This window comes from Theobroma cacao, chromosome 1 (genome assembly GCF_000208745.1).
Source record: "Theobroma cacao cultivar B97-61/B2 chromosome 1, Criollo_cocoa_genome_V2, whole genome shotgun sequence".
In the NCBI taxonomy this organism is placed as follows: Eukaryota; Viridiplantae; Streptophyta; class Magnoliopsida; order Malvales; family Malvaceae; genus Theobroma; species Theobroma cacao.
In genome coordinates this window covers 19,125,708-19,144,761 of record NC_030850.1, presented here as the reverse complement: position 1 = coordinate 19,144,761, position 19,054 = coordinate 19,125,708, and the positions used below count along the sequence as shown (strand labels likewise).

The window sequence follows — 19,054 nt, the reverse complement described above, 5'->3', positions numbered from 1 at the left end:
GCTGTCGCTAGCAAAGGACTGCAGGTCACCTCTTACAGTTGCCATATTTTTCTATAAGAACGGAAATCGACTCTTTACACCCTGCATCTCCAACTCATACACTAGAGTTGCCTTCTTGCAATGGAAGCATTAAAATGTGAAAAATAGGCTACAATTGTTGCTCTTTTCGGTGAGTAAACTTTGTCGACATAATTCTTGAGAAGATTTCAAGCTTTTTTAATCAAATGTAAGTTTTCGCTAAGGTATAAACCCAACAAGATGCGAATGTCAGCAGATTGCTTTATACCTCCAAATTCATAACCTTATACTGCATATCTGAAGAAATGGGGAGGAGGAGGATCAGGGAGGTGAAGGATAAAAGAGAGTTTTCAATGCATGAATATTTCACCACAAACCTAGGGTAACTAATATTAAAGAAAGAATGCAGGTCCAAGATGATAATATTTCTTTCAACAAATAATCAGGGAGGAACAAGTTTTCCTACATTCTTCGGTCTCGTAGGAATTTTAAATAAATCCAATTACACACACTAGAATGCGCAGTTTACCTCATTCCAGAACTTACACACCTTTAACTACACTCCTCTGCGCAAGGACATAACATGTAGCTACAAGTTAAAAACTGGGGGGGGCGCCAGAGAACAAAAAGGAAGGTGGTTAAAACACAAAAGGCCAAACTGAACATATTGAAGGAACCATTCCTTGAAAATTGAATAGCTGACTACTGCCAAAAAATAGCATCAATTATTATCTAATTTGACATTCCAAAATCGTAAAACTTAAATAATTACAAGAAAATCTAAAACACAAAATTACCAACGCTTTGACCTGCACCAGGATATGGTGATTTTCAATGCTCTACCAATGAGACACAAAATCTGAAACGTACATGCCCAATTGTAATATATTTACTTGAAATAGTCCTGTCGGAGAATCGTGATAAAGCTAGGGGATGAACCATCTTCATCTTTCTGCTTCCAAAGTTCCCCGTTGCCTTGAATGTACCACGAAACTTTAGGAGATAATGGGGTATATAGATCTGCATATATTAAGCAATCAGTTTTTTGCCAAATAATAATGTCCGACAAATTCTGCCCTTCTTAACTCTTATTTTTTCATTTCCTTTTAATGAAGACTGTACTTGCCAGGAGAGTAAAATCTGTGTAGGATATGTTATATAGACCAATAACAAAAAAATAAAAAATAAAAAAAGAAATTGAATGCTGTCCTTAGTATGACTTCTCCCTAAAATAAATTATCCTCAAGAGCCAAACTTTCATTACAATCATTACCAGCACCAGAGTTGTCTACTAACCACAATGAACAAGGAACAAAAATAAAATCTAAAAAGATGTAAATAGTAATTAAAATAAAAGCATAATACCTAAAATTCTCCTGAACTATTTAAGAAAATTCAAATAAACTCTTATTTTTTTATTGCATTCAATCAAACCTTTACACTTTTATTTTAAACCAAATAGTCTCTTATGACTCACGATTGACTAACGATGGTTAGTCAAAATGCCACATGCCATTTTATGTCACATGAGGCTAATATGCTGACATGTCATAGTGGATGGTGACATGGTGTACTGGTGTAGCATGATGACAAGACCACATCACTTTTTCCACCCTCCATCTTTAAGCCACATCAAAACCATGTAGGCATAAAATAACAAATGTCATTTTATCTAAGAATCAACCGTTAGTAATAAAGCCTATGTGACTCAAAATAAAAGTATAGAGACTTAATTGAACGCAATAAAAGAATAAAAGTTTATTTGAATTTTTTTAAATAATTTAGAAATTTTTTAAAGCATTATGCTTAAAAAAAACACCAAGTTCCATCTTTAAATACCTACAAACTCTCAGCGGTGGAGATTGTCAACACAACATGCATTCTTCCATAAAATTAGAATACATAACATTCTTTAAGATTTCCAAAAGATTTTGGAAGCAACCATTCAAGCTAAAAGTTTCACACATAACAGGGCTCACTTTGAGATCAAATGCATCATTATGCTTAATAATCACTCTGCGAAGGTCTTTAGCATTCAGGAGGTTCTAAAGCACAAAGCATAAAGGAACACGATTTAGATATGCTTTTGGAGTTTGCAAGATGCTAATTGTAAAGACAAATTCTAGGGGAGAATTAAGAACATTTATGAATCAGAAAGCAAAGATGTTGATAAAAGGACTCATATTTTATGTAGGAGATGCATAGAGGTTCTCTAAACTTCTAAATAAGAGCTTAGAAATCCATTAATTCCATAAATTGAAATGTCTAATAGTACCTGGATTGCTCTACTAAAACTATGACATTTCATTCGTATTTGACAAACAACTCCATAGCAACAAGGTTCTTAGACAATAAGGGGGTGTGTGTGTTTTATATCCATCACTGCATGATGGATGATCACCAATAATGTGACATCACTAGTGATTTGTTTCTTTGGTAAGTCCATCAAAAGAGATACTTTATCACCTTGCTTTTTGTAAAGTTTTTAGGTTTATAGTATGACCTCAACAAGGTGATCCATCTCTTTTAGACAATCAAATTGCGCCAAATTTAAATCTTGAAGCATGTGTATGGCTGTACAACTAAACGCACATATATGTTTACAAAGAAGTGTACATAACTATATATAAATTTATATTGATACTATATATTACATATTTGTATTTATGTCTGCATTATATAGGTAATAAATATGATAATATTTAAGCATTTAGAACATGTTAGTTGTATATTTATTATGTATAACATAACATGCAAAATTTAATATCAAGGATGATGCAATACCACTAATGTTTTTGGGAGTGATTATCACCGGCTTAAAGGGGTTGTACGATCAAAAGTGATGCAGCACCATTCCATAAGTTATGTAAATTATGTATTTTAAAATGTTCTTCTATTATTCTGTTTTACTTTAGTATATATTTAGTGTAAAAGGGGTTCTTGTGATAAGAAAAGAAAGCGTTGCAAACAAGTACGAGATGTACCAGAGGCGGCGAAGAGGAAGATTGGAACAGTTCCTGAAGTACTGAATGTCATGGCAGGTGGAAGAGAACAAGAAGAGAATAGGTGTTCTGAGTGAGAATAGGCTAGAGAGAGAAGCTCTAAGTTAGAGTCAAGTAGTTCTCCAAGTGAAAAGTCCCCATTTTGAATTGTAAAGGCTTTATATATAATGCCAAAAGTAAGGGTTACAAAAAAAGGCTATAAAACACGTAATGAATGATATTATTAAGAAGAGTTTAAATGTTAGGCAATCATTACTGAGAGTTAATGTCGAATAACGGTTAAAAACTTATTATGTGACTGTTGAAGTAATTATATTTAATAAAACTTGTTATTGAGTAGAAGCTAATAAAGAAGAGCTATACGTGAATAGGTACAATAGAAGAAGCTGTACATGAATAGGTACAAAAGAAGAAGTTGTACATAAACAAGTACAAAAGAAGAAGATGTATGTGGATAGGTACAAGAGAACAAGGTATAAGCAGGAAACACTTGTACTTTAAGAAAAGGTTAAGAGAGACACATCTTAACTACCTCCATATCTGAGCCACTAAACTAAACTTTCCGAAATATTCCAATATAAAAGTAACCCATGAACCTTGCCACCCTTTTCGAATTGCTTCCATTGTCATCTGTGTGAAATTATTATTCTGTGCAAAATAGTTGTTCTAGTTATATTAATGGTTCCACATGGAGTAATGCTCCACTTATTCTAGTTGTTCTGCATGAAATAGTGTTTCACTTGTAATGGTTGTTCTCATTATTCTCTATATAATGTTATGTGATAAAATAATTCTTTAGAGAATAAGTATTAACCAAAATCGACTATCTACATTTTGCCTCCTACATAAGAATTAATTGTTAAAAATAATTCTTGAGTTAATTTAGAATGTAAAAGTTTTATTTTGTATTATAACGTATTGTACTATATCACTTTGAGTAGTAACGCCTTGGGCAGTACTGCCTTAAACAGTAACACCTTAGCCAGTAATGCTTTAGGTAGTAACATATAACTGTCTTGTGTAAGGTGTAATGCCAATATTTTTTTTAATATTTGATTGATTATGCAATAATATTTTTTCATATAAAATAAGAGTTTCAAGATACAAATGGTGAAAGGAAAGTTAATCTTTTTCATAAAAACTTTGATTCTATGTGCCTTATAAATATAAAACTACTATGAACAATTTTCTTCATTCAGATTCAAAGTAAAGCAAAATAAAATTCAGAACAAAGTTGGATCTTTTGATAATCTTTTCAAGCAAGTAAGTTTTTCTTCTTCTTGTAATTTCTTGTTTGATTTAAAAAAAAATTAAATTTCTCTTACTTGTTGCCCCCTGCATGAAAATTTTTTTTTTAAATTGAAATATGAGGAAAAAAAATTTCATGCATGAGATGATACTTCTTTGTTTGTTTTAAATGTGTGTGTGTGTGTGTGTGTATGTGTGTATATATATATGTTCAAACAAATAAATAAATGATTTGATTTTAGAAGAAAATCACAAAGCAAGGATATTTATGTTTCAAAGGAGACCTAACTTGATAAGCAAAAGAAAGATAAAAAAAATCCTGTTTGATACAAGGATTTGTTTCAATCCTTCATCACCCATGAATTATAGTTTATAGCTAAAGCCTAAAAGCAAAAGTTCAACGGTTGGAATTTTTTTTTAATTGATAAATTGATTCTTTTTAATTGATTCTTTGTCTTGACGCTTGTTTTGATGTTTCTGTTTGTTTTAAAACTCACAACTTGGAGTCACAAGCTTTTTGTTTTAAATCTCTTTTTTTTTTAAGTATAGTTTATTATTTTATTTTGATGTATAGCGTTTAATAGAAAAGAAAAATATTAGAATAAAAGAAGCAAGTAAAGGCTGTAGTGAAAGAAGCAAATAAAAGGTATTGCATGCCAGCTTTTGATAGAGAAACACTAGAATAAAGAAACAACTAATAAATAAGTACATAAAAGCTAGCACGTCATCTTTTTGGTTTCTTCTTTTATTTATTAGCAGCACAAGCTGCGTGTCTCTACCCTTTTTTTTTTCTTTTATATATAACTTGACTTTGCCTTTTGTAGTGTCTTTTGTTAAAAGAGCTCGCACCATTAAAAGATGCGAAGTAGTTATTCTACTTGTATTAATGGTTCCACATGAAGTAATGCTCCACTTATTCTAGTTGTTCTGCATAAAATAGTACTTCACTTGTAATAGTTGTTCTCATTATTCTCTATATAATATTACGCGATAAAATAATTCTTTAGGGAATAAATATTAACCAAAATCGACTATCTACAGTTAGTAATTATGCTTTTATATTATTAGTGATCATGTGGCTAGCATGTTATCTTTTAATGAGTTTAAAGCATATATTAGATGAGGTTTATGTGTGTCCAAGAGCTACAATTAAAAACTATTTGAACCCTTTTATATATAGTCTTTAGACACATTAGACAACAATATTATAGGTGGAATATTATTTGTTAGAGGTTCTCTACAACCCAAGTTTTCTTCCTCCAACTTCAATTATACATTTAAGTTTAGCCTTGTTTCTGGTTTTCCTTAACTATTTTGGTTCTCTTTTTATTGTTTCTACTTCTGCACTGCATCCAAGTGTCATTAGAGCAAAGAGATCCTAAAGTTGAACTAAAGTTTCCACTTTTAAACCATGGTTCATCATGGTAGAGAATGTGGAAAAGGAAATCAAGCCTAGCAAACAGAATTGGCTGAGTTGAGATAAACGATCAGGGATTTGTCATAGGTTTGTGCAAGCTTTACAATGACGGGAACCATTGGAAACCCGTATGGAGAATCTGGAGATGACCATTACCCTTTGGATTTACTAGAAGGCGGTGTTGAGGATGATATTTAATATAGACAAAATAAAAGTACTTTTCATGATGCTGAACCAGCAAATCTTGCTGCCCATGGTGGATTGGAAGGATGATTGTTACACATGCTAACTTGAATGATAGTGGAGTTAGAATTAAGGTCGATGACTCCCAGGGACAGATGCGTGCAAAATATTCCTTCAATTGGGAGCTAGGAGCTAGTCCGGAAAATTATTAAGTGGAAACTAATGGCAGAACAAAGAAAGGTGATGTTAATGAAGCTTAAATTGAAGTGGACTGCACTTCAATGGTGGAAGAGAATTAAAGAACAGCATACGCGAGAGGGCACACCAAAAATCAGCACTTGGGAACACATGAAAATGAAGAAGAGGAAGCAGTTTTTGCCCGGTGATTATACAATGGTGTTGTAAGAGAAGGTTCATTCACTTAAACAAATTGAGAAATTCAAAGACATCTCCATTAGAGTTGGTTTAAAAGAGACCAATGACAGCTGAGTTCCCGTTCTTTTGTTGGTTTGAATCAATCAGTTAGACATAAGATGGGACTGGTTCACTTATTTAACCTTGAAGAAGCTCCACAATATGCTTTAACGGATGAAAAGTGGATAAATCTCTATGGTGCAACGAGGCTGGTGTATGGTAACAGCAATACTACTTTGCATGGTGATAGTTGAAGACTTTTGGAGTGATTAAAACAGTAAGAGAAGTAATATAGGGATTGCCACATCCCTACTGTAATATGATGAGAGGCCATTCCTCCTGGAACAAAAGGATCGAAACCCTCCACGTCCCACCGAATTTACAGCTTGTACCTATCCAGCTAGTCCATAAGGATCGGACACCCATATTCCAAGACCACAAAATCCTGTCACATGAAATGTGCAAAAGCCAAAGCAAGCCACTCCTGAGCAAGATAAATGAATTCCAAAAATCTTGGGCAAACCCAAAGAAGGTTTTCCTGGGTGTTCTCATAAAAAAGGCATATTGGGGGAGGAACAAGTTGAAGAATAAAGCAACTTAAAGTGAATGAAACAGTTTTGGATTTGGTACTTCAAAGGCAGGCCACAAGTCACAGATTCAATTTTTTAGTTGCGGTGATGCATACCTCCTATGTTTGCCCACAAAGAAGGGTGAATTTTGCAGAGTGTGAAGAAGGCTTAGGAATGAAATTACAGCCACTTTCTGATAAATCTAATGAAGACAATGCTGAAGTTGATGTTTATCCAATTCAAGAAGAGTTATTGGTGGTTGCAAAAGTGATAACAACAAGGGCAGTGGTAGAAGAAGGGGAAGATTGGAGACAAGGTTGCATTTTTAGAACTTGCGTTGTTCACTGCAACACAGTGTATGATGCGATTATTGATAGTGCGTTATTTCAAAGGAGGCAGACTTAAAAGAGTACAAATCAGTTCCAGTTTTGGTACTTCTAAGGCAGGCCACAAGTCACAGATTCAATGTTGTTGTTGTGGTGAAAAGGGGCATACCTCCTATGCTTGTCCAAAAAGAAGGGTAAATCTTCAAGAACATGATGAAGGCTTAGAGAAGGAACTACGGCCACTTTATTATGATTCTGATGAAGACAATGAGGAAATCGATGTTCATCCAATTCAAGGAGAGTCATTGAAGGTTCCAAAGGAGATGACAACAAGAGCAGTTGTAGAAGGGGAAGATTGGAGATGATGTAAGCTTTTTAGAACTCAAGTTGTTCGCAGCAACAAAGTGTGCAGTGTGATTATTGATAATGGGAGCATGGAGAACATTATTTCAAAGGTGGCAGGGGTGAAGCTGTCTACTGAGAAGCATCTCCATTCAAAAAAATTGAAGTGTCTTAAGAAGGGGAATGACGTAGTGTAACATCTCAGTGTTTGGTCAACTTTTTTTTGAACAGTAATCTAGATAATGAAGCTTTGTGTGATGTTGTACCCATTGAATGCAGCTTATAACCAGTTAGGTAGACCTTGGCTATTTGATCCTGACATGGAACATCTCACTACTCCTAATATTTATTCATTTCATAGAGGTAAGAATAAGCATATTTTGCACCCTCTAAAGAGGAAACTAAAACAGAAGCCTGTGATTCTTCTTTCAGAAACAGGGGAAATTTGAAGTTGAAAGTACAAACAGAGTAGTTGTTTATGCTTGACTTAGCAAGTTTGTGCAAGATTAAGAGGTGAATTACCAAAGCATCATCTTGAAGTGCAGCAGTCGTTAGAAGATTTCAAAGAGCTGGTTAATGAGGAATTGCCATCTCCTTTACCAACAATGAGGATTAACCAACATAATATTGATTTGGTTCCTGGGGATTCAATATCAAAAATCTCAGCTTATAGAATGCCTCCATTGCAGCAAGCTGAGATGCAAAAACAGGCTGATGAGTTGCTTACCGAGGGTATGGTACAGTAGGAGTAAATACACAAATGGTCACTAGACTTTCACTATATATCCATTTTGGTCGATTAACTTTAAATTGTCCCAAATAGGTCACTAAAGTTTGCCAACTGTACCAGATCTGGTCACACTAACAGATTCCATCCAACCAAGATATGAAAAACTGACATGGCTGCCACATAAACTGTCACATTAATCAAAATCAACGTCTTTTTATACTATTTCTCTCATTCCCTCTTCTTTCCCCATTTTCCCTCCTCACCTGCAAATATATAATTTCGATTTTCATATGAAAAGGATGCCTAAAAACCGAGGGTTTCTGATTTTGATTGATGTCACACTTGATGTGGTAGCTTATGTGGCAGCCACATCATTGTTCCAGCACTTGGTTGGATGGAATATGTTAGGGTGACCAGATTTTGTATAGTCCGCAAACTTCAGTAACCAAATCAGGACTAGTTAAAGTTCAGTGACCAAAATGGGAATTTTGTCAAAGTTTACTGACCATTCGTGTAATTTACTCATACAGCAAAGGTGACACCAAAGGGGCACTATGAAAGGTTAGTGATGTTATTTGGTCCCTCTAAAGCTCTTAAATACATTCATGTGTATATCAACTACAGTGTTCTTTCTTGTGTTTTGGGGATTTATTGTCTCAGCGAATGAATTGAAACTAGATCCAGGGAAAGTATGTGCCATTAAAGAGTGGCCAGCACATAAATCAATAAAAAATTCGAAGTTTTGATGTATTAGCTTTGTTCTATTGAAAGTTCGACAGGAAATTCAGTTTTATTTTGAGCGTATCACTGAAAGCCTGAAAAGGGATTTGAGCAGCCAAATTCTGTGTAAAGAGCTATTTAACCAACTAAGCTTATCATGACAGACGCTGGTTCTTGCACTACCAAATCTTGAGAAGTTTAACTTTTGTAGAGCGTGATGCATCAGATGTTGTAATTGGAGGCCAGAAAAATTAGTACAAATATATCAAGTTACCGTTTTGAAGAACAAAAAGATTAATACACAGTGATCCTCATTTCAACTGTACTATGTAATTGAATGAACAGGCCAGTGAGAGTACTTGGATTGCAGAAGATCAACTCAAAAAGACTGATAGAGAAATATATGCTAAGGCTACCAAAGTTCTCACCAACAAGCAGGGCCTTTTGTCCACCCGAGGAGACTGATTCAGGAGAATTTCCTAAGTTATCTAAATTAGTAATTTTGTTTTTTTTTTTTCGTTTTACTTAGTTTATAGCTAGTAATAATATCTTTGTCTTATTAAGTGGTTATGCAACTAGCATGTGATCTTTTAATGAGTGTTAATAGTCAGGATTAGATGGGGTTTGTGTATCCAAGGTCTAGGATTAAAAATTATTGTAACCCTAGTATAAAAAGTCTTTTAGATACATCAGGAAGTAGTATTTTAGTGAAATATTATTTGCTAGAAATTCTACAACCCTATCCCCGATTTTTCTTGTTCCAACTTCAATTTTACATTAATTTCTTCTCATTTTTGTTTTGGTTTTCTTTTAATATCAGGGTTTATAACTTCAATTTGGGTTTTCAGTGTCCTATTATATTCTGTTTTAAGTTTAGTTTGTTAGTTTCTATTTCAAGTCTAAGTATTTTCAAAGTCCTGCTTGGAATAGTTCTAATATTTTTTGCATTATGGTTGGTAGGAGCCTATAATGTACTCTTTCTATGGAAGACAGGTTCTTATGAGAAAATTTTCAGAACTATTTATGATTGTGTGATGCAATCAACCTTTGGTGTGACTCCCAAGGAACCCTAGGTGACGCTTAAGTTTTCTTTCTATTTGGTTGTGTGATGCAATCAAGGAATCATAGCTGCGAATCTCAGGGATTTTTTTATCTTTTTCCCTTTTATTCATTCAATTCTCTTTTCTTAAGAATTTAGAATTAATTTATACCAGAAAAATATCATAAAACCCACCTACATCATTATAGCTTCATTATCATCCTTATTTTGTGAAGCGAGAAGAAAAATCTAAGTGCGACACAATAACATGGTTGCCAAACACCACATACCTTCGGGTTTGGGCAGGTCGATTAGAGATTTTAAAAGTATAGATTCTGTTCAATTTATATCAGAAAGTTATCATAAACCCTAGTCCTCCAAACTGTTCTTCATCAGTCAATATCAAAGCTTGAAGGTCCAAGTGTTGTTGCCATAATTCTGGTTAACAATGGTGTAAACACAGAAATGAGATCATGAGAAACCAAGAATTGAGAGGAGATATTGGTTCACTAGAAACAAGATAAGTTTGAAGAGATGTTTGAAAAATTTTACACCTGATGCAAACACTTTGCTGAGGCAGCAACTACACTCGAAGGCAACAAGTGGGTGAAAGAGGAAGGCAATAAGTGCAAGACAAGGCTATAGATATTCCCGAAACAATCAAGACAGAAGTTCTAAATTTATATGGAAAAGTTGATCGTACAGTATTTTCTGATTGGCTCAACAGTATTGAGGAGTACTTTGATTGGTATGATATGTCAGATGCTCTAAAGGTTCGATTATTGAAAATAAGATGGCACTGTGTTAAGAGAAACATAGCCAGGTTGGGACAGCCACAAACCAGTACATGGAACGAGAGAGCTGCCAAATTTAAAGAAAAGTATATGCCACCTAATTATCTTGACAAGAAGTGTGGCAATGCCTTTATTTTTAAGGAAAGCAGCAGGCCTGTGGCAAAATATATGCAAAGATGACTTGAGGTAATGGTTAGAAGTCAATTTGTATAAGATGCTAACCTAGCAGCAGCCCAATTTAAGGCTGGTTTCAAGGATGTACTCAAGGTGTAACTCCTAAGAACCCTAGATGTGATAACTAAGGTTTTCTTTCTTCTCAGCTGTCTGATGCAATCAAAGAACCATAGGTGTGAACCTTAGGAATCTTTTCTTTTTCCTTTTTTTCTTTATTAACCTTCTTTTGTTGTCTCAAAAATTCAGATCAATTTATATTAGAAAGTTATCATAAACACTACTCCTTCAAGCAGTCCTACATCATGTAGGCTCTTAAAAATTAAGTTTCTATGATTCACTATTTGAACTGTCAGATTTGTATTCTTCCTACCAGAATTTCAAAATATCAACAGTCAAACTAGAAGAGTAGGAACTGGTCTTATGCATTATTATTATTATACATGTGTCCAATATTATAAATGTCACCATAACTGAGCTTGATCAGTTTGAAAGGCTATAATATTTTCAGTTAACTGCAAGAAACCCTAACATACATCAAAGTTAGGAGCAAAGTTTCACCATGTCCCATAAAGAAGAAACTTGAGAGATAAAGAGAGAGAAGGTTTGGGGGGAGGGCCATGGTGTCACAGGCTACTAAGCAAGCCTTAATGAGGTTTCTTAAATATTGGTGTGAAAACGTAAAGTGAATAAATATAAAGAAAGAGATTTGAGGAGAATAAAGAAATATTATTGCTCTAATAAGAGAAAAACAAAGTACCTAAGATTTAAGCACAAAGTAAATTACTTGATTGCTTGATGAAAAGAAAAGACTACCTAAGGTGGCTATTTATAGCCTCTAGCCTACTTGGGGTGCAAGTAAAATAAAACATTGAAACATCTAGCCTAGGTTTCCTTGATGTGCAAGAAAAGTAAACATATAGCTAAAGAAATAATATTTCCCTAGCTTGGTAAGCAAGTAACCAACCCTAACTTCAGCCTAAGGAAATTTGGTCTCCATGCAGCCTTTGCGGCTCCTCAAAATCAGCTCTGCCAGTGGTGCGGTGGGAGAGGTGAGCTGGTTCGGCAGTGGTGCGCACATCTCGCAGGTGCGCTGGGTGCTCAGCCTGCTGGTGCACAAGTGGTGTGCTGATGCGTGGCTTGCCCTAGTGGGGTGCCTAAAATTTACGCACTGGGGCACCCAGCAGTGCTGCCTAAAATTTAGGCGCTAGGGTTTTCCTTGGCACACAGCCCAACTAGGCCGCCGTGCAGCCCAAATGTGCAGGGTGCCCAGCATGTGTGGCCCACCAGCTCATGCAGCCCACCTGCACACGGGCCTTGCACGCCAGTTCTGCTGAGAGGCTGGGGAGCAGAGTGCCTCGCTAGGCACCTTGCTGTGTCACTGTGTCATGCGCACTGGGAACCCCTCGTCTGCATGCTGGTCCGTCTGTCGGCTTGGGTTGGACTCGCGTGCTATGTCACGTGGCATGAGGAGCATAATTCAAAACATTTTTTGGGCTTCGTAATGTTGGTTCAACTTGAGGCTGGAATCTATTACTGTTTTCCAAGTCTTTAGTGGGTTTTGGTTCAACATATATTTGTAACAAGGTTGAATGTTACTTATATTTTAAATCTTACATTCCTAAGAGGCAGAAGGGCTTCAAATTCTGACTTGAGGCCTGATATCACATTAATGCTTCCACCTTTTGGTATTTTTTTTTTTCTTTATTTTGGCCCTATGGGAATCTTAGAGCATTTTTGCTTAAAATATACTTAGTAGGGTTTTTCAAATACAAATGATCATAAATGTTATTCAAAACTTGTCCTTTTCTACAAGGGCATCATTCGAAAATGCCAAAAAAAAAAACACATTTCCATTCTTAGCCAAAAGCATTCATAAAATATTCTTGGGAATTTTTTTTCCCAATACAAAACAAACAAAGGAAACACACCAAGATTATTCTTGGAATCTTTTAGGGGGTAATCCCACTCAAAAAGGGCTTTACCAGCCATGTTTCATTGTGTGGAGCTCAGCATAATTCCACTATTTCATAAGTGTTTTCTTCTCATAATTAGGTCACTAAGGGTGATTTGTAAAGGTTCACAGAAAGCTGGAAATAGATGTAGACAGTCTGGGAGACAAATGTTAGGTATGCCACCGCTTGAAACATAGCCTTATTTATAATATTTCAACTCTGTAGAAGAAATACCATTTGTTTTCAAGCCCATTGGGCCTTCATAAGGGTTTCTTTATCTTAACTTCATAATGGTTTCATTTCCCTCATATTCAGTAAAAGACACTCACTGCTTTAGGATCTGATTGCGTCAGCATTTACTAAGTTGTATTTCATGAAATGGTTACCGTCAATAGCTGTTCTATAATGAAGGGTTTCCTTGGTTCTTTTTACTCAAACAATTCAAAACTTGTAAGTTTCTTTCTTGATAAATTTCCTTTAATTGTTCTTTTGACCTGTAATCAGCTAAACTCACTTTCCACCCTTTTATGTTCTTCTCGGTAATATATTTTCCAAGATTCAACTAAAATTGTCCTTAAGTCCCATTCCATGACACATTTAGGAAATATAATGCACTCAGATTTAGGAAGTAGGTGCTCTAATTTAAAACAAGTCTGCTCATCAGTTCGTATACGAGAGATACCTGTGATAAGAGGTGTATCTGGATCTCGTGTACTATGCAATACAGCTGTCCCAGATAACACGGTGACAAAACCACAAAGTTCGGATGCTATGCTGCTAGCACTTTGACCAGAATAGTCCTACAAAATGGGGAAAAGAAACTATAATAAGGACATGTAGAGACATAGAGGAGTCAGGCTGTCCCAAGGACACTAGACTCATGTCCACAGATGCTTATATGAACAATCACAAGGACAATTCATATAATTTAACCACGCATTTTGTATCCCCACCCACCCAAAAAAAAGGAAAACAAGAAAACAGAAATCAATTTTACTAGATCGTAAGTCTATAAGGTTCTTTTGGAAAGCATATGAATAATGAATAATACTTAAACAGAAATGTTTATTACCCTAAAGTTACAAAAACACATGAACACAACCACATCTCTGAATCTAGGATTTAGAGTTGTCAAGTCAGGTACGTTGTGTCCATGTCTAAAATACTCATGTTTGCTTCCACAAAATATGCGAGATTCTTTGATAATTAGGAGATAATCAAAAGAGTATGTTGATAAACAAATATAAATACATGAACACACATACATAAATAAATCTGTGAAAGTGACTATTCCTTCTAGAAATTTTAGGCCTCAAGGATAAAGTTTAAAAAAACAAAAACAAAGAAAGAAACACCAAAAGCTTATGGTACACAATTTGCCCTCAGTTCAGAGTTTCTGGGCAGAAATAAAAATAATTATGTCCTTTAAGATTAAATTCCTCAACAAATGCTCAGCCATCAAAGTAACAAATCATTACGTTTACAATGAATGTGTCCAACATCTCAAGTGCATATCGGGATCCAGTATATATACAACACACCTCAGAAGAAAGTTCTTGCATTTTGATCCCACACAACCATGAAAAATTCAGGGATATACTGGACCTATCTTTTGCATCCAAAATTCCAAAAATTACACTCTCTCCACCCCCCCCCCCCCCCACCAACAGCCCATGCACATGACTTTTGAGGAATAACGTTTCCTATTGCATTCAATATCAATCAATTCTTGTAGATAATTCATGCATCATAAAACCTGTAAAAACTTTAGCAGGTCCATGCATGTCTACATGGGAGAGAGAAGATACCTTAAACATTATTGCACTCGCTAAAATAGTGAAAGAAGTGAACAAGGCATAATAAATTGGAGAAACAATTGCTGTGTTGAAAGTATCCAATGCCTGCAACCATGTCAAAGCTTTATATAAATTTGCAATGATTTGGAACTGCAATTCAAGAATGAATTTCATTCGTAATTTACATGAACTAGATCTTGAACATTAAAAAATATCAGGATATTCACCATTTTCTCCGAATGTTTTCAAATTCAATCGTGACTAACACTGTTAAGCAATTTAAAAGCAGATTTGAGCCTCCAGTGGGGATTGAAAAAGTAAAAAAAAGAATAAAAAAGAAGTATGAGAATTGCAAACTTTAAAATATGTCGAAGAGAAAAATATCTATATGCCTAAAACTAGCTGAACCCCATTAGAGCTTAATGCTATCACAAAGAAACAAACGAAAACTATGCATAATGACAAATTTACCTTCCTCCCTATAGCCAACAAATTTGAAAGTTAATAAATCCCACAGATACACTACTTTATGGCACCCCAAGAAACCGTATGTCAGATAATCTAAATAGAAAAATAAATTTTAAGGTGCAGTGCAACATAGGGGCAAATAATAAGAAGTTGTTACTGTGGGCACATGACTTGATCAAATAATGTTCCAATCCATTAACGTATCCATATCAGAATGTGAAGCAGCCCAGGCATCTTTCTTTATCAATTTGTGTCTCTACCACTGTAAAATACATTATTGCATTTAGATAATTAATATTTGTCTCCTATTGTTACTGAGGTTGATAATTTGATCTATGATGATGACATTTGCCCTAGAAATGATTCATTAAAAGAAGCTATCAAGACTTTGGAAATTACTTGGGCTATCTTTCAAAAGCGAAGATGATGCTGTTATTAAGAAACTTCTTGATTTAGAGCATGAAAAATTGGATTCTTTTTCCCACATTCAAGTCAATTTTCTTCTTTATTCTTCTTGTATATTTTCATGGTTTTGGTGCTTGTTTGGTTGGAGAGATGGGTCCTTAAAGTTTCTGGTCTTATGTCTTAAATCAGATGCTGTGTTTGTTTTTATGATTAATGACCTGGTTAGCCTAGCTCCTTTCTCCAATTTTCTCACCCATAGTGCTTATCTTGATGTTGGTCCTTGGAGTGTTTCCCCTTATTGTGATGGTCTTTTGGCAATTGGAAGCTGAATTTTTTTTTCTGCTTCTGCTGCTTGGCACCTCTGCCATTTGGCTGGCTGAGATCTATCTCCTCTTGTCTTGCCTGTTGTTAAGGGCCTTTGTTTGGCTTTTCATTCTTGCTTCCTTGGCAATTTCTTGGTTGTTGCAGGTGATTAGCATTGGTATTACTTTTGGCTAATGCTTAGATATTTGAAAAATGCTCCATTTCTCCCTTGCTAAAGATTTGGGGTCCTTTTGGCTTATGTTTTATTGGTTTGTATCACCTTGCTGTTTTGAAGTTTTGTTCCTTGATCTTGTTGCTTTTGAAAGTGTTCAGTGGCTTTTGTAAGTTGTTTGATCCGCCATGGCTTGTTTCCGTTAGCCATTAAGTTTTGGTTCTTGGTAGTTGGTTTATGGTTATATAAGGTCTTTCTAAGTTGGGATTTAGTATTTTCTTTTTCAAATGAGTTCCTTTTAGATTTCTTATGTACAGGTTTCCACATAAGTTTTTATACTATTAATAAAATTTCTTTCGCCTTTCAAAGAAAATGTAATTTCATATAGCTTTAGGATTTTTATTTTATTTAGATTATCTTCCATTAATTAGTATTTTCCTTGTTTTCAACTATTAGGGCTTTAGGGTTTTGTTTGGTATTTGCACTTATATTTGAGTTTAGGATCTTAGTTTTGGGTTTTCCTTATCCTATTGAGTTTTGTTATAAGTTAACTTTGTTAGTTTTATATTTGGAGTCCAAGTAGAAATAAGAGTTCTAGTTCTTTTAGACTAAGAATGCTAGGAGTCTATATGAATCAATGTACTTTTTCTACTGAGATATAAAAAATTATTAAAGAATTTCAAACATTACTGCTTTTGTGATGATGAGATGTAATCAACCTTAGGCGTAACTCCTAAGGATTCTGAGTATGAAGCATAGGATCTTTTCTTTTCTTCACGATTGCATAATGCAATCAACCTTAGATGTTACTCCTAAGGAACCCTAGTCTGAACCTCAGGAATTTTTTCTCCTCTTCTATTTTCTTCATTCAATATTTCCTGTTTTTCGATAATTCAGATCATAAAATTGCCTTAAAGCTAGCCCCTTGCTGTCCTATGTCACATACAAAGAGCAACCAACTACATTAACAGCAAATTTCTAGTGCCAATAGTGTTGATTTGCAAACATTGTAAAGAATTTTAAAAAGAGAAAAGTGGAATACTCCTTTTCTTCCCTTGCACGGGATATTGCAACCCTTTTTGGATCAAGACTATCATTACTAAAAAACAATCAGCCTCTACTGAAATATATCAGTATTGTCTAATTAGTTTATTCATGCCAGTAGACAAGTTGAATCTCTCCCATCAGCAATAATTTTTTATTTTCCAAACATATTTTCTAGATTTCTGTAACAGAAAATAGAACCTTTTTGTTTCCAATAGTCTTCTCTTTGTAAACATATAGTATATATGCCATCAGTAGCATGTTGCTTTCAGATTTACAGTAATTACCATGAGACGTAAGAGCATGATTACATGCTTACCATGTTCAGATAATTTAACTGAGTGATGATACAGGTAATTGCAACCATTGCAAAGATCCAAGTTTGAAAGTATTTCGCCTGATTTGTGCCCTCCAATGTTAGCTTTATCGCAATACCAATGGCTTTTATGCTCATTACCTGCAAGCAAGTAACATTCATAATTTATATTAATAGCACATTGATGTAAATACAACATTCAAACTGTTATAAATTGGGAGCAATTACTAGAAACCTAAACAATAAAACCATTAGATCTCAATATGCAGTTAGCTGAAAAGCTAAAATAACTTACCGTCAATGATCCAATTACCGAGCATATTCCAATATACACCATTATGTTAGTTTGACCATAACGAGGTGCACAATACAAAATTAGTACCAATGCAATAGCTACTGCTGAAGCTGTATACAAAAGAAAGGCTGGAAAAGAAAAAAAAATAGATTAAAAATAACATTATTGAAGCTAACAATAAGATGATATAAGCATTTAATAACTGATGAAAACTTTAGCAACTCACCTGGCTGGGTAGCTAATTCCCAAATTTCTTCAACTGAATTAATAGAACGCTCCTCAGGTGCATGAAGCACAATCACTGTGGAACCTACTATGCACAAAAGACATCCTAACATTCCCATTTTCTGCAGTTTCTCCTTTAAAATGAAATGCGCTAAAATGGCACTGCCCAAATCGACATGAAGTGAGAGGTGATCAGAAACTACCGATTAAATTGAGTAAAGTTGATTCAAATTAATCAATTAAAATTTCAAAATCAACAAACAAAAAGAAATTTACCTAACAATGATACTCAATGCACCAAGAGGCGTTACCAAAACAGCAGGTGCATAGATATATGCAACGAAATTGGCAATCTCCCCAACTATCACTGTCATATTAAAACTAAGAATTTTACAAATGATGGCACCAAATTGGTCAGATTGAGTTAAATTTTCTTTCATGATTGCAATGTCGTTGGCCATAGAAAACATATAGAATGCAGCAGAAGAAGGAAGAAAGTAATAGAGAGGAACTCACTAGTAATCATGCCAACCCACCAGAGTGGCTCCAACAAGTAGCCATATCCGCCAGAACCTTACAGAAAGCGTGCAGCAAATTATAACCATGATCAGTCTGATTTCAATATATATTTATAACCAAAAAAAAAAAGAAAACAGAAAAAGGCAAGAACTTACCGGCACGGGGGCCGTTGACCCCGGCCTTTCGAAGACCCTTTTTCTTGATGATAAAGCTGGAGCCAATGAAGGCGCTCGAGACCACCGCCAGAATAAAACCCTTGAGATTGCTGGAGTACATCTATACATACATATCTACATGCATACATACAAATATATGTAGAGATTTACTTTCATGTATTATATGTTTTCTCTTTAAATATGCTAGTTGGTTAAGTCTGATCAGAACCCTAGACCTCTGCAATTCTCATCACAACTACCTTCTTCCTCTTCTTTATTTTCTCAAACTTTTCTCTTTCGTAGCCTGCCGGATGTAAAGTACAGCAAGGAGAGAAAGGTCGTTGAGAGGGGAACGTAATTCCTCACCTGCCGGTCCTCTTTACCTCTTTACCAATATTTCACCTGTCTTGTCCGCTTATTTTTCCCAA

The 19,054-nt window shown here is 34.9% G+C and overlaps 1 protein-coding gene across 4 annotated transcripts; it reads right to left on the bottom strand.

The window, feature by feature from the left end:
• On the bottom strand, nt 423-19,054 carry LOC18612870 (probable magnesium transporter NIPA6). 4 transcript variants are annotated; one of them, XM_018124248.1, is made up of 9 exons: nt 18,627-19,047; nt 18,469-18,525; nt 18,229-18,333; nt 17,954-18,114; nt 17,728-17,855; nt 17,436-17,573; nt 14,737-14,829; nt 13,611-13,728; nt 423-1,038 (listed from the first exon to the last, which is right to left on the bottom strand). In XM_018124248.1, the coding sequence occupies exons 1-9, from the start codon at nt 18,773-18,775 to the stop codon at nt 908-910; spliced, it is 1,080 nt and encodes a 359-aa protein (XP_017979737.1). In that variant the 5' UTR covers nt 18,776-19,047; the 3' UTR covers nt 423-907. The 4 variants fall into 4 exon arrangements, with proteins under 4 accessions (XP_017979737.1, XP_017979738.1, XP_017979749.1 ...); XM_018124249.1 differs by having other exon boundaries at nt 18,229-18,319; nt 18,627-19,046; XM_018124260.1 differs by lacking the exon at nt 423-1,038 and adding an exon at nt 1,251-1,638 and having other exon boundaries at nt 18,627-19,054.

Excerpts from the sequence above, each read along its gene's own strand:
- LOC18612870 (XM_018124248.1), bottom strand. The coding sequence starts at position 18,775 with ATGTATGCATGTAGATATGTATGTATAGATGTACTCCAGCAATCTCAA. Across the intron at positions 18,526-18,626 it reads GGTCAACGGCCCCCGTGCCG|GTTCTGGCGGATATGGCTAC; the intron begins GTAAGTTCTTGC and ends GCTTTCTGTAAG. Across the intron at positions 17,856-17,953 it reads GGAATTAGCTACCCAGCCAG|CCTTTCTTTTGTATACAGCT; the intron begins GTGAGTTGCTAA and ends TTTCTTTTCCAG.